Raw genomic sequence first — 12817 nt, 5'->3', positions numbered from 1 at the left:
GCGTACGGACTGACGGTAGTTGTGAGTGGAATATAATGACACCAAATCGGATATCCGTCGCATGGAAATTCTTTAATTTAGTTGAAGGTAATAATAAAGTCGCACACTGTAAACTTTGTGGGCGAATTTACTCTAAGGGTGGTGGAACTTCGAATTTGTTAGACCATTTGAAGCGATCGCACAATCGCGAACTTGATGAAAACAATTACGCAAAACATTTGATACGATTTATTTTTAAACTGTTTTAGTGCTATTGTTCTCAAAGGCTCACAGTCTAGGAAAGTCTTGAAATTTCTCTAAAACTTAACTTTCGAGGCAATAAAAAACATATGAAGTATTTACAAGACGACTTGAGTTATATTTTGTTGTTTAGACAACTTCAGTTATATTTTACTGTTTGGATTAAAATATCAAGTTTCTGAATGAAACTAAAGAAACATGGGGTAATAATATAATTACAATTATTCTTAAGTTGATATCCGCTTATATTTTTATTACAGAGAAAGAGAGCCGCGTTTTAGAAGAGGCAGTTCAAATACTGACACCCTTTAACACAATAATCACAATCCTGTCCGGTGAAGAATCTGAATAAATTATCTTGGACAGTAAACTTTAAACCACTGATAGCCCACGTTTCTTTTGTTCCATTCTGAAGCTCCCTTAATATATTTTACGTTAAACTAAACCGAATAGAATAATAATTGACAAACCCTGTTTGCGATTAAACGAGAGTTTCTAGGAGAATTAAAGTATAAATGTTTACATTACCTACTGAAAAGCTTTACTTCTGCGTTAGTTTTGCAGTTAGATTGAATGTTATAAATTTGATCAATGACATAAAACTAATACGTCTTTCCACATATACTATGAATTTCAAAACTAGAAAAAAAATGTCAGCTAACGTAGCACTTTAAGCAACACAAAAGAAAAGAGCCGAAGAAACAGAGAGAGATTAGCATAAAAGAGAGAATATACAACAAATTACAACTTATTTTAAAAGATACGCGGACGTCAGCAGACTCGAATCACTACCTGATCCGATTAAAGGAATGCTAAGCGGAAAGTGTATGTCTGTGCCACAGCACATATGCAACCTGTCCGGCATCAATCGGAGGTAACCGGAGGTCTCCGATTGAAAGCGCGCAAACAACCGCTCCGGAAAAAACCTAATCATAAGCAGCACTAGTTCATTCACCAAAAATAAAAATTATATTCACAAATGAAATAAAAATACGAGTATGACAGTACTGATGCCTCCCAGTCAGTTCATGTTAATTCTATGCTGATCCACAAAATAGCAGCCTGGGGCAAATATAGAAACTTGATCTCATCCATAAAATAAAAATATTTGTTCATCGATCAAAATGAAAATCTGGTTCACCAATATTAAAAATCTGTGCACATTAAGAAAAATAAAAATATGTGCTCACTTACAGAAATGAAAAAGTCCGGGCTTATTAAAAATAAAAATATCTGAGGCCATCCAATAAAAGTAAAAGTTTGAGGTACTGTACTGAGGTACCGAATAGAAAAGTAGAGTTATGCATAAAATAAAAATCTGGGTCATGCAGTAAAATATGTTCAACTCGGAAGACTGATCAATATAATGTGATGTGCGAAAGAGACTGGAATTCGCAGCGTTTGTATTTACCACTCCTTACTTAGAAGCAGTAAAAATGAAGATATTTCTTCTTTAATTCAAAATAAAAATCGGCGTTTATCAATCAATTCTGCGAATACACATAAAGTAAAAATATTTAAGCTCATCCAAGAGAATAAAAATCTGCAGTAATTTTATTCGCCAAAATATGCATTTTTTTTTTTTTTTTTGTGAGTGATTCATTCCATGTCAAATGAACGAGATGACCGAACCTTCATTTCTTGGATGTTTATGTTACTTGGCATGTTAGTTGTGTTGTCGAAGACATTAAAAGCGTATACTGTTTTTTTGTTTTTCACTTCACAGTTTTTCTTAAATTAATTCTTGAAAATCAGGAAAAAAGTCAATTTGTCAATGAACAAGCTTTACAAATGTTCAGTATTTATGAAACTATAATGCTTGAGATTAATTTAGGATTCATTTTAAAGCTATTTTAATGGACTTTAATTTGGTACATAAGACAACCTTGAAAGAAAGGGGAGTAAAAGTTGGCCCCTTTTCAAAATTTTCATTTTTGAACATTTTTAAAACACACTTTTAAATTTTTCTTTAAAAAATTATGTTGAAGAGACATTATTCATAAATGAGAGTCTAAAACTCTATCGTAGGATACCATTGTGATAAACAAAGTTTTACTTCTTGCAATGTGACTGCAATAAGTTTTAAAATGCAAATGTTTATTATTCCGTTTAACATTTTTAAGCTTTATTTTTATTTTATTATTTACTTTTTCTTCCTCATGTCTATGGACTGAAGGTAATATTTATTTACCTTTACGGACAGTAACACTTATTAGATCCTTAAAAACTTTGAGAGTGCAAATTATTCACCATAAGATGATCTCAAACTGCGACTAGTACTGGAAATTTACACTACTAGTTTTAGAATTAATGATAAAAATGTGAAGACTTTTAGCGTTACTTTTATTCAGAGTGTACACAAGTCTATTTGGAGTGACAAGATCCACTTTTGTAAGCACTGCACTTGAGATGTCCTGTATGTCAGGAATTCCTAGGATTGTAAAAGAGGGAGGTGGTCCTCTGAGATGTATAAAACAGACTTTGAATTTAGCTTCATTCACAAGTGTAGTAACAATGCATGCCAGCGACCATGCAGCGTTATACTCAGCTGTTGTATAACCCCAAGAAACAGTAGGAGCTGCAGAAGACTTAGAAGAAGAGTGCGTTGAGAAATTCTATGTGTTTTTCTTCTTTGTTGTTGCTTGAGATAAGATTACTTGCAACCTCACTTTGATCTTGAAACAAAACAAGGAACTTGTGTATCCAAATTAGACCTATTTGTCTTCCACCTTGAAAATAAGATGTTACTTCTTCGCTGATCAGGTAGTCATCAATAGTTGTATGTTCAAAATGACTATCTCCAATTGGATGTTTTGAAAACTCAAAGAGCTCTTTCGGAGTCAAAATCTGATCGTTGTAAGAACATTGGATACTTATTTTAGTATCAAGTTGCTTATGTATCTCTCCTAATCCATCACATACATTCTTGTCATGAGAGGTATCAAAGAAATTCCACTCTGCATTAGTCCTCATTATGGTTACATAGATTCAAAAAGTTTTTGTAGTTTTTAAATTAGTCAGCACTGCCATCTGAGAAGCATATGCCTTTTTTTTATTTTTTTTTTTTTTTTAGATTTTGAATTAGTGTAGTAAGGAGTGTGACGAGTTTCTTTTGAAACTCTTTCTTTCCCGGGACAGTTCCGTTTTTTTGGTAAAATATCTCCATGTGCGAAATTTATTCCAATTGTCCCGCTTTTTAAGTGTCTTTTTCTGAAAAATAACTGTTAATTACAGGCTTCATTTTGTTTTTAAGTATAACCGTGTAGTTAGCACTCCTAGTGGTCAATTCATGAATAAATTTTGATCAATTTCTATTACGATATTGGAAATACTTATGGCAATGCTATTCTTTCTCAAAGATTCTGTTGGCAGTATTTTTAAAGGTGCATCTTTTAAGTTTATATGTTTGTGATTTATACTTACTTTTAAAAGTAGCATTTATGTTAGACCTAATATGAATATTTTCATATCAGTACTGTCTTAATTAAAATGGTAATTCTACAGAAGAACTAAACCAAAGGAGGCACCATTTTTTTTTCTTTAACAATTGCGTACTACGAATAATAGGGTAGACGTAGCATTTGTGGCCAGTGCATCATTAGTGGCCATTTTCGAATTTAAAATGTTATATTAAGTGCCTAATTTAGTTCTGGCAATGCGAATCATGCTAACATATACCAGTGTGTTGCTATGCAACCATGATTCTGATTGGTTGCCATTCAGCTCCAATCTTTCGTTCTACAAAATGGTTAATTCATAAATGTATTGAAGTTGTGCTTCTTGCTTGCGTATTTTCTTTAGAGTTACAGGTAAGAATTACAATATAAAATTTGTACTAGTTTCTATAAAGTTACATGATATTGTTGTTGTGATCCATCTCAAAGCATAAAGGTATCTACTGATATTCAGTATTTTATGAAAACATAATCGCAATCCTTGATACCAGGGATGGCCACAAATGGAACATGAATGTAGTATCAAGCACTATTTGTGGTCACAATAATGACCACAAATAGGGGTTACTTAAGCACCATTTCCAGTTAGGAAATTCTAATATTTTGTATTTTCTTTATTTTATTTTTCTTTTATAGCACTTTTACTTAACATGAGTTCTAAGAAAAATCGTGAATAAAAAAGAAAATTATTTCAATATTCGCCATCAAAAGTATCACGTGCTCTGCATGCAGTGAGAGATGGAATGAAAGTTGCAACATCTGCCACAACCTTTAATGTTCCCAGATCTACGTTAAGGAACAAACTATCAGGACTTGCACCTGAATCATCTGGAAAAGTTGGACAGTGTGCGGTTCTCGGAGATGTTGCTGGCAAAATGGTTGAAAAGTTGTGCAAGGTCTGGATTTCCAATAAACAAAGAAAGCTTGCTGGATTCTGTTGAAAAAATTGTACGAAACTGTAAACTAAACACACCATTCATCAATTGCAGACCTGGACGTAAGTGATTTGACGCATTTATGAGAAGACATCCTGATCTAAGTATAAAACAAGCAGAGCAGATCAACAAGACTCAGGGGAAAAAATCCGGAATTGGTTTAGGGAAATTACTGATCTGCTTACTCCTGAAGAACAGGAAGTATTAAATGATCCCCAGAGAGTGTGGAATTGTGATGAAACTTCGTTCTACCTTTCACCCTCAGGAGGCTTAGTTCTTGCACCAAAAGGTGAACATGTTTATGACACGTCAAAGACTAGTGATAAGGAGAACATTACAACACTTATCACAGTGAATGCATCTGGAGTATTGGCACCTCCTCTGACTTTGTATAAATATGAAATAATGAATATGACAGTTGTGAAGCAAGCAAATTGAAAAAAAAAAAAAAAGAAAAGCAGAAATACAACGAAACTAAGAAGAGGCGTGAAAATAAACAGAAAGTGTCCTAAAGATCAAAAACTAAAAATCAAAGGAAGGTGGAAGATGAAATAACCACATCCGAAAGTGACATTGCTATTTCATCTGAATCTGAACTTTGTGACGAATCCAGTGATGAAAATGTTCAGGCCAAAGGGGCTGAAGTAAATGATTGGGTACTTGTTGCATTTAGGCACAAGAAAAGTGTCCGAAGATTTCTGGGTTTAATACAAGAAAAACATATTGATGGATGGCTTGTGAAATTTGCTAGACGATTTGGGGCGAATAAATTTAAATGGCTTGTAAATGATGACATATCAGTAATTGACAATAAACAAATAGAAAGAGTGTTATCTCTTCCCAAATTCCATGGAAAAGATGACCGTGTAATATGCTTCATTTTCTCTGAAGGCTTTAAACGTTTGAATGTGGAGTGATTTTTCTGTTTATTTAGGAAGTTTAATATAGTATGTTATTTGTATTTAAGATTTGTCTGCTGCAAAACATATGCTCATTTGTAAACTCAAATTACAGTAATTTATCCCTTATCTTGTTAAATTTATGGAAATGAAAGATTGTGACAATGTTATGGCAAAAACAAAAATGGCCACATATGGTACAAGCGGGTGGCCAAAAATGGGGTTCACGTGGCCACAATTGGCGAAAATTGTAAACATGTATAAAAGTTTTTGTGTAGGTGTATGTATTTGTTTTTGAGCTATGCTAATAAAACAGTTCATAGTAAACATATTAGTTAACACATACCTCAAGAAAGTTGGGGATTATAGTGTCACATTTATTGATTTTTGAAAATAAACTTAAAAATAATCCTAAAAGTGGCCACAGATGGTGCATCTACCCTATAGAGAAGCCATGCCCATAGGCGCAAGCGAGCGCTTTAGAGCTCATTGTGCCCGCAGCTCTCTTCGGAAGATTAAACAAGAACAAACTAAACGAATGAGCTAGTCTACTAGTAGGGGTTAGTAGAAATCGTAGGCCAGGGGTATGCAATAGAACATACAATAAATTTAACCTAGGATAAAGACTTATTTTTGAGTAAAAAAAGAAAAGTGAGTACACACAGTACATAATTTGCTAAAAAGAAATCTTCACCAAAGAATGTAACGTGGAAAGACATCGCGAAAAGTATAACGAAGAAAATTATAAAATAATGAAGGTGGCCACAAACTGTAACTGAACAAAGAATTTACTTCTGATGTAAGTATATGCAATTAATTACGAATTGTATTTTCATTCTCATTTTTAAATATTAAAAATCTAAAAACAGTTTATTATGTGCATTCCTCATTTTGAAGACTGCTGAAATCTGTATGGCATTATCAGTTAGCCATGATATATCCCACAAAATTGCAAAGACGTGTCATTCTTTTTCTGATGGACCTTTTATTAAGAGTTATATTCTAGACTTTGTAGCCTAAATGTCTCCAATGATGTAAGAAAGTACGAAGAAATATATTTTTTATCCAGAAACATTGTAGCCAAGAAAATACAAGATTTATTAGGGGATAATGAAGAAAAAAAACCTAAATACTCACTTATGTAAACAATCTATTATTGTTTCTCGTTATTTCAGACGTGTCTGACACCTCACAGCTTTCAGCTTTTGTTCTTGGTATAAATTAAAACCTCATGTTTACAGAAGAACTACTACTATCTATTATTGTTTCTCGTTATTTCAGACGTGTCTGACACCTCACAGCTTTCAGCTTTTGTTCTTGGTATAAATTAAAACTTCATGTTTACAGAAGAACTACTACTATATTTCGAAATCGGTGGAAAAAGATAATTTAAATTTTAGGTAGTACAAATATATAACTGAATGTTGAACACAGTGTTACTTTATAGTGCCTCTTATGTTATAATGTGGCATTATATACTTCTTGAGAGAAGGTTGTTTATTTAAGTTACTATAGTCGCGACGCTGTTATTCCCGGCGTGACTCCTCCTCTTTGCTTACGTCTTAGGAAGTGAAGGCTGTATAAATTCTAGGAAGGTAGTATCATTTGCCATTTTTGTTCTTTCGTTCCCGAGCTACAAGACGTGGAATCTATTTGCCACACCATTAAACATCATGTCATAGCTCCTGTGATAATAAATCAAATGCACTGTAATTCAGCAAATAATTGAGTGGCAAATAACGTTCGCTAACGAAAGAGTCAAAATGGCGGGCGATTACATTAAGTATTTATCGAGCATTAGAAAATGTATAACGTCATCATCAGCGGATCACAAGACGCACACGTTTAAATGTAGCCGACCTCCAACGTGATTGGCTGCCGGAAATAAGAGCGACGGGACTATAATTTCAATCGTGTCATATTCAACTATTACTTATATTTTCAGAAAACCAATGTAGAAAAGAACCGTAGATATCTACGTATTTAGAAATGCTGTTGTTCATATCACATTTCGTCTACACACATGACGCCCGCCTAGTGTTTGTACACTACTGATTTCCTACCCCTTTGCAATCAGCAGATTCCTTGTCAATCTCCTGGCCATGTCGTCCTAGCGCCTGGCGCCCGCGAGTGATTTCAAGGTCATAAAATGCACTTTCTTTTGACGTCGCTGGTATAGAGTATTAAGCAAGTGGTTTTACTTTCCGGCACCCAACATTTTCCACAGAATAACCTAGAACTATTCACTTGATGTACTTAGTAACGAATGGATGTATCGTCGCTATATTGTACACATCAGACTTCACGAGCGAACTGATCACCAATTAAATGTAAAATACGAATATTAATTATGTCGAAATTGGACCTCCTTCGATAATACTCTCTACATCAACTTGCTGATGAGATCCAGACCGCTAAACACTCATTGACCCGAAATTTGTACCTGGACCTCTCGAGCAAATTTAAGTTCTGATATTACATGTCCCATCTTCAGCGCTATGTTGGCGGATTAGTTACTGGTGCTTAGCTGCTATAAAATTATGGACCGAATTAATCGAACTATTTAAAATTGGTTTATTATTTATTTACTTATTTATTTATATTAATAAACATTTCGCTCTATCATCCGAGCTACTAAGACATGGGTATTAGTGGATCGTTTGTTTTTCGTCTCTGATTCAGAAAACTGATTTATTAAAATGCCGACTTATTTGCGTCTTACTACACTTAGGAAGAATGATGCATTCGGAGGAAGTAAATAATGGTTGGTTTTCGGAATTGTATGCATTTAAGAAACATAATATATGATCAAATCCTTTTACAAAAAGTGTGCTTTCAAGAGTTTATTTAATGATGAATTAATCTCGTATAGTAATTTCAAAACTTTTTTATAAATAACTCTCTAATCATAGAACTTTGACTAGAGATATAAAGAGTTAAATCAACGAAACATAGATAGAAACGTGTCTTTCAATTTCTTATCTTTAAAGGCGAAACATTTTGCACGCATATAAACATGGGAGTAAATACTAGTAAAAGTAATATAAAATTAATTTATTGTAATTATGCAAAGTCATAAATTTGCAATGTACGATTACTTACAACATAAACCCACAAAAAATGAAACAATGGAGAAACACGAAGGATTTTAGCAAAACGAATAATAGTAAGGGAAGACGTAGTTATAATTTCTTTCGAAATGGAATTTAACTGGATTATTATAAATTCCCTATGGATACTTACACAGGCGTATGAGAAGATGAAGAGATATCCACATACGAAAAGCACTGCGATGGTTGTCTTGAGTGCTGTTGCAGAATAACTGTCGTATCCTATCATTTTTACTGAGGTACCGTATTGCAATTTCCGTTCGAACATTGTATTTATATAGGGAGAGTTCTTAATATTATTGTGTTTTTTTTATTCAAAATTCATTAAGCACTAATGACAGAGTTTTCCTATAGAATATTGTTTTGGATGATAATTCATGAAAGATAAAATCTTTGCTGTACAGAAAAACTACTAATTTTGTATTGTTTGGTATATACACGTTCATTTGTTTTTTGCTACGGCAGTTACTGTTTCATTTTTTTAATTCTCGCTATTCGCGTCACTATAGTTGTTCACATTGCAACATTTTATTAAAATAAAAAAAAACATTACTATACAAATATCTTGAGTATTTTTATATAAAACACAACAAGAGCATTGGTGATGCTAGAGTGATCATAATGCTGAGAGATTCGGAATCAGATCTAGGAGCCATGACCAAAATAATGAATCCGTAGCAAGAGTATCAGTGATGCCGGCGGAAAATATTAAAGTCTGGCTTATGAAGAACGAAACAAAATTTTGACATTGGGATTTGCGAAAAAATGAACGTAGTATAACCATGTCTTCGTCTCATTTAAAACAGATGCAGTTAAATTAATATCAGACTTATTTTCTAGATCTGTCTCAGCTTTCCCTTTCACTAGCTTAAAAAATCACCTAATCGAAGTGTCTGAGGAATGAGAAGGCAGGAAAGTTAAAACCAGTTGACTGATCTTGAATTGGGACAAAACAAATTAACTCAACTTCTAAGAGAAATATGTTTTCTTACAAATACGCAAATCATACATGAAATTCTGAGTAGGCTTGTTTTGTGTTAAACGCTAACCAGTTCATATTCGATCTAACTTAGCGTACAGCAAGAGTATCACTGACAATTTGGTGAATATAGCAAACAAAACTCTAGAATTTTTCACTCCAGCACTTTTGGTTTAGTTCTCAACTTAATCATCCCAGTCAAGTTGATCAACGAGTTCCATTCACGTAATAATAACTATAATCTCTAATTAATTAAAGTCATCTATACATTGCACATACGTTCTCGGCCTAGATACTCTAAATCTGTTTCAAGGATAGATGACAGGGGATACCGATCCTCCACTCCACACAGCTATAACAACAAAAAGTTAATTATGTTTGAATCAGTTCACATTCGGAGATGAAGCTATGAAATGTACACTCACGGAAACAAAAATTGGCCGGGCGTGTTTTTTAATTGACCGCCAAACGGCACAGTTCTGGGTATAAATTCACCCTGATTACAAATCAAAATAATATAGTTGAAACCTCTATTTATTTGTCAATGGTTAAAACTTATCCTGATGTTGTGGTACAGTATACAAGAATATCCATAATAATAAAAAAATTTGAATGTTAAGAAGTTACATTTATATGTGTAAATGCTTGTTGATTGAAAAATACTCTTAAATATTAGAGATAATATTACCATAATATGGCAGTCACCTCAGCGATATATGCATGCATCCCGCATCTCATTCATAGCTCAATGGATAGCACGTTAGCCTGCTAAGAAAATGTTCGGTTCCCGGCTATGATTCTTTTATTATTATTATTATTATTATTATTATTATTATTATTATTATTATTATTATTATTATTATTGTTATTATTATTATTATTATTATTATTATTATTATTATTATCTATGAATCGTGATGTGAGAATAAAAAGATTCTATCTGCATTTTATGTAATTTTTCAGGACAGAGGCTTGAAGTTTGAATTAAAGAATATTTGCATTTTTAATTTAATTCTTCTGAGATATTGACATGAGCTTTCATTAAGGGTGGACAGTCTGTGATAGGATTTTCATAATAAAAATCTACTATATTCCCATTTCTGAAATAATAATTTTTCAGATAGAACTATTTTACGCTGAAAAATGTTTTTCAAATGAGAGTTATAATGTATGTATGTGTATGTATTCATTCACACTACAAATGGGTAAATACCCGATGGCAGTGGTAACTGATTACACTCAATAATTACAATTAATAATACATTGTAATTAATAATAATTAAATAATAATAATAATAATAATAATAATAATAATAATAATAATAATATAACTTTCAATTAAAAACAATAATGTAACTTTTATTGTTACGACAATAATCACTTTCTATAATTGAATTTAAATACTCCCGTCAACAATGGGTACTTCACTCCACACATCAACACAGTATTCGTTATTGCACTCCACAGACGACAATGACAAATCACTTGGATTATTGCGAACAACAATGTACTCCTAATCTCAACTAATGTTCACAAAGCACTATTTACAACAAAAAACTGTCAGTTCTCAGTTCACAGTTCGTTTGCCTTGGCTAGTTCTTCTAGCTCAGTCACTCAAGTTCACAGAATATCGAACCCAGGACTTGTAGAGTCAGGCCACTGAACTTAGAACTCAGGTCCCCCAACTGCGGTCCACTGCACCCAAACCAAAGGCTCCGGATACGCCGCACTGGCCAGGACGCTCCCACAGTTGCGGACACACTCATGTCGAACTCCGGTCTCGAAGCTGGCTTCACTGCTACACAAGACTGACTGGCTTGCTGTCCAAAAACTGAACTCCTCTCGAAGGCTGGCTTCCTTTTATTTGTTAGGCAACACTTCGCGAGCCTTCGATTTCCGGACGTTTCCGTTACTGGACAATTCGTTTTCGAGAATAATCTGTCACTATGCTTCTTCTCCCCTTTCACCTCGCGCCGCAGTTGGCTTTCTTCCCCTCTCGGCATGCACCAGATGCGCGCGCAACCTCCCCCGCCGCGTCGCCCGTCTCCCGCGCGATTGACACCCGGCTATCACAATAATAATAATAATAATAATAATAATAATAATAATAATAATAATAATAATAATAATATTAATAATAATAAAATAATAATAGTATAATACTATTAACAAGGAACATCCTAAATTAAATGAAGCACAATCACTTAAAATACATAATTAATTAAAATACATCTAATTTGTAACAACTCTAAGTTCGAAACTTAAACCCACGAGTATATAATATGATATATGTTCATACATACATAAGTATCTTTCATCACTACAGTCATTTCGTTCTCAACTCATTCACTGCATTGGAACTATGACACATTTCACTGACACTATCCTGATTTCACTAACACTTCAAAAACATTTCACTGTTCAAAAACTTTTCACTGCCACTATAAACTATAAAACTTCACTGAAAAAACACACTTCTTCACTGCTACAATACTTCAAATAACAAAACATCAATTACACCCTTATTGTTCCGTAGAATCGTACTTACTATATTAACCTCAAAATCGCTAGCCTAGACCCTATGAAAAACAATTTTAGCACGTTCACTATAACTCACATCCTTTCACTGTAAATGTAACTCATTTCTCTGCCACTATAACTCTCAAGAATTTGCTTTGAAGCTCGCTGCACTTCCATTACAACACACTGTACACCTAATATAAATCACTGCAGATTCGCTATGTTTCTTTGCTTACTCACTATACTTGTAAAACAACAAAATAGTGTGCATAATATACTACCGTCTATTAGTAAAGTCCGTAAGCCTATTTTTAATTACATTTTTGGTTATTGGTAAAGCTTTTTTTAGTAAATCTGCAGGTAGAGTACTCCACTCCCTGATAGAATTGAGAAAAGAAAGCTTTCCGGTGTCCGTCCTCTGTCTTCTTTCCCTCAATTTATGTGAGTGGTTATTCCTTGAAGAGTAATTTGGCGGCTGCAACCTATTTTTTTATTTCTCTCCAGGTAGGCTCAACTCTGTATGTTTTGAACATTGCGCATAATCGAATTCGAGTTCTTCTTTCCGTGAGTGTGTCTCATTTTAATGTTGAATTATTACAAGGCTTGAGAGCTCGCTTTTTTATCTTTTTCAATGTCTATGTTCTAATCTGTAAGAATCCCACCATGCAGCACTATTCCA

At 33.5% G+C, this 12817-nt stretch overlaps 1 protein-coding gene across 1 annotated transcript in view; it reads right to left on the bottom strand.

The window, feature by feature from the left end:
• The window catches only part of LOC138700536 (uncharacterized), a 35938-nt gene extending 27042 nt beyond the window's left edge, over positions 1–8896 (bottom strand). The window contains exon 1 of the mRNA XM_069827130.1: positions 8773–8896. Within this exon, the coding sequence (XP_069683231.1) occupies positions 8773–8868 (96 nt within the window). The 5' untranslated portion in view covers positions 8869–8896. The remainder of the gene's footprint in view (positions 1–8772) is intronic.
• Positions 8897–12817: the final 3921 nt, after the last annotated feature.

This window comes from Periplaneta americana, chromosome 5 (genome assembly GCF_040183065.1).
Source record: "Periplaneta americana isolate PAMFEO1 chromosome 5, P.americana_PAMFEO1_priV1, whole genome shotgun sequence".
Classification (NCBI taxonomy): Eukaryota; Metazoa; Arthropoda; class Insecta; order Blattodea; family Blattidae; genus Periplaneta; species Periplaneta americana.
The sequence above is the reverse complement of the archived record's forward strand: the minus strand, read 5'-3'. Positions and strand labels throughout refer to the sequence as shown.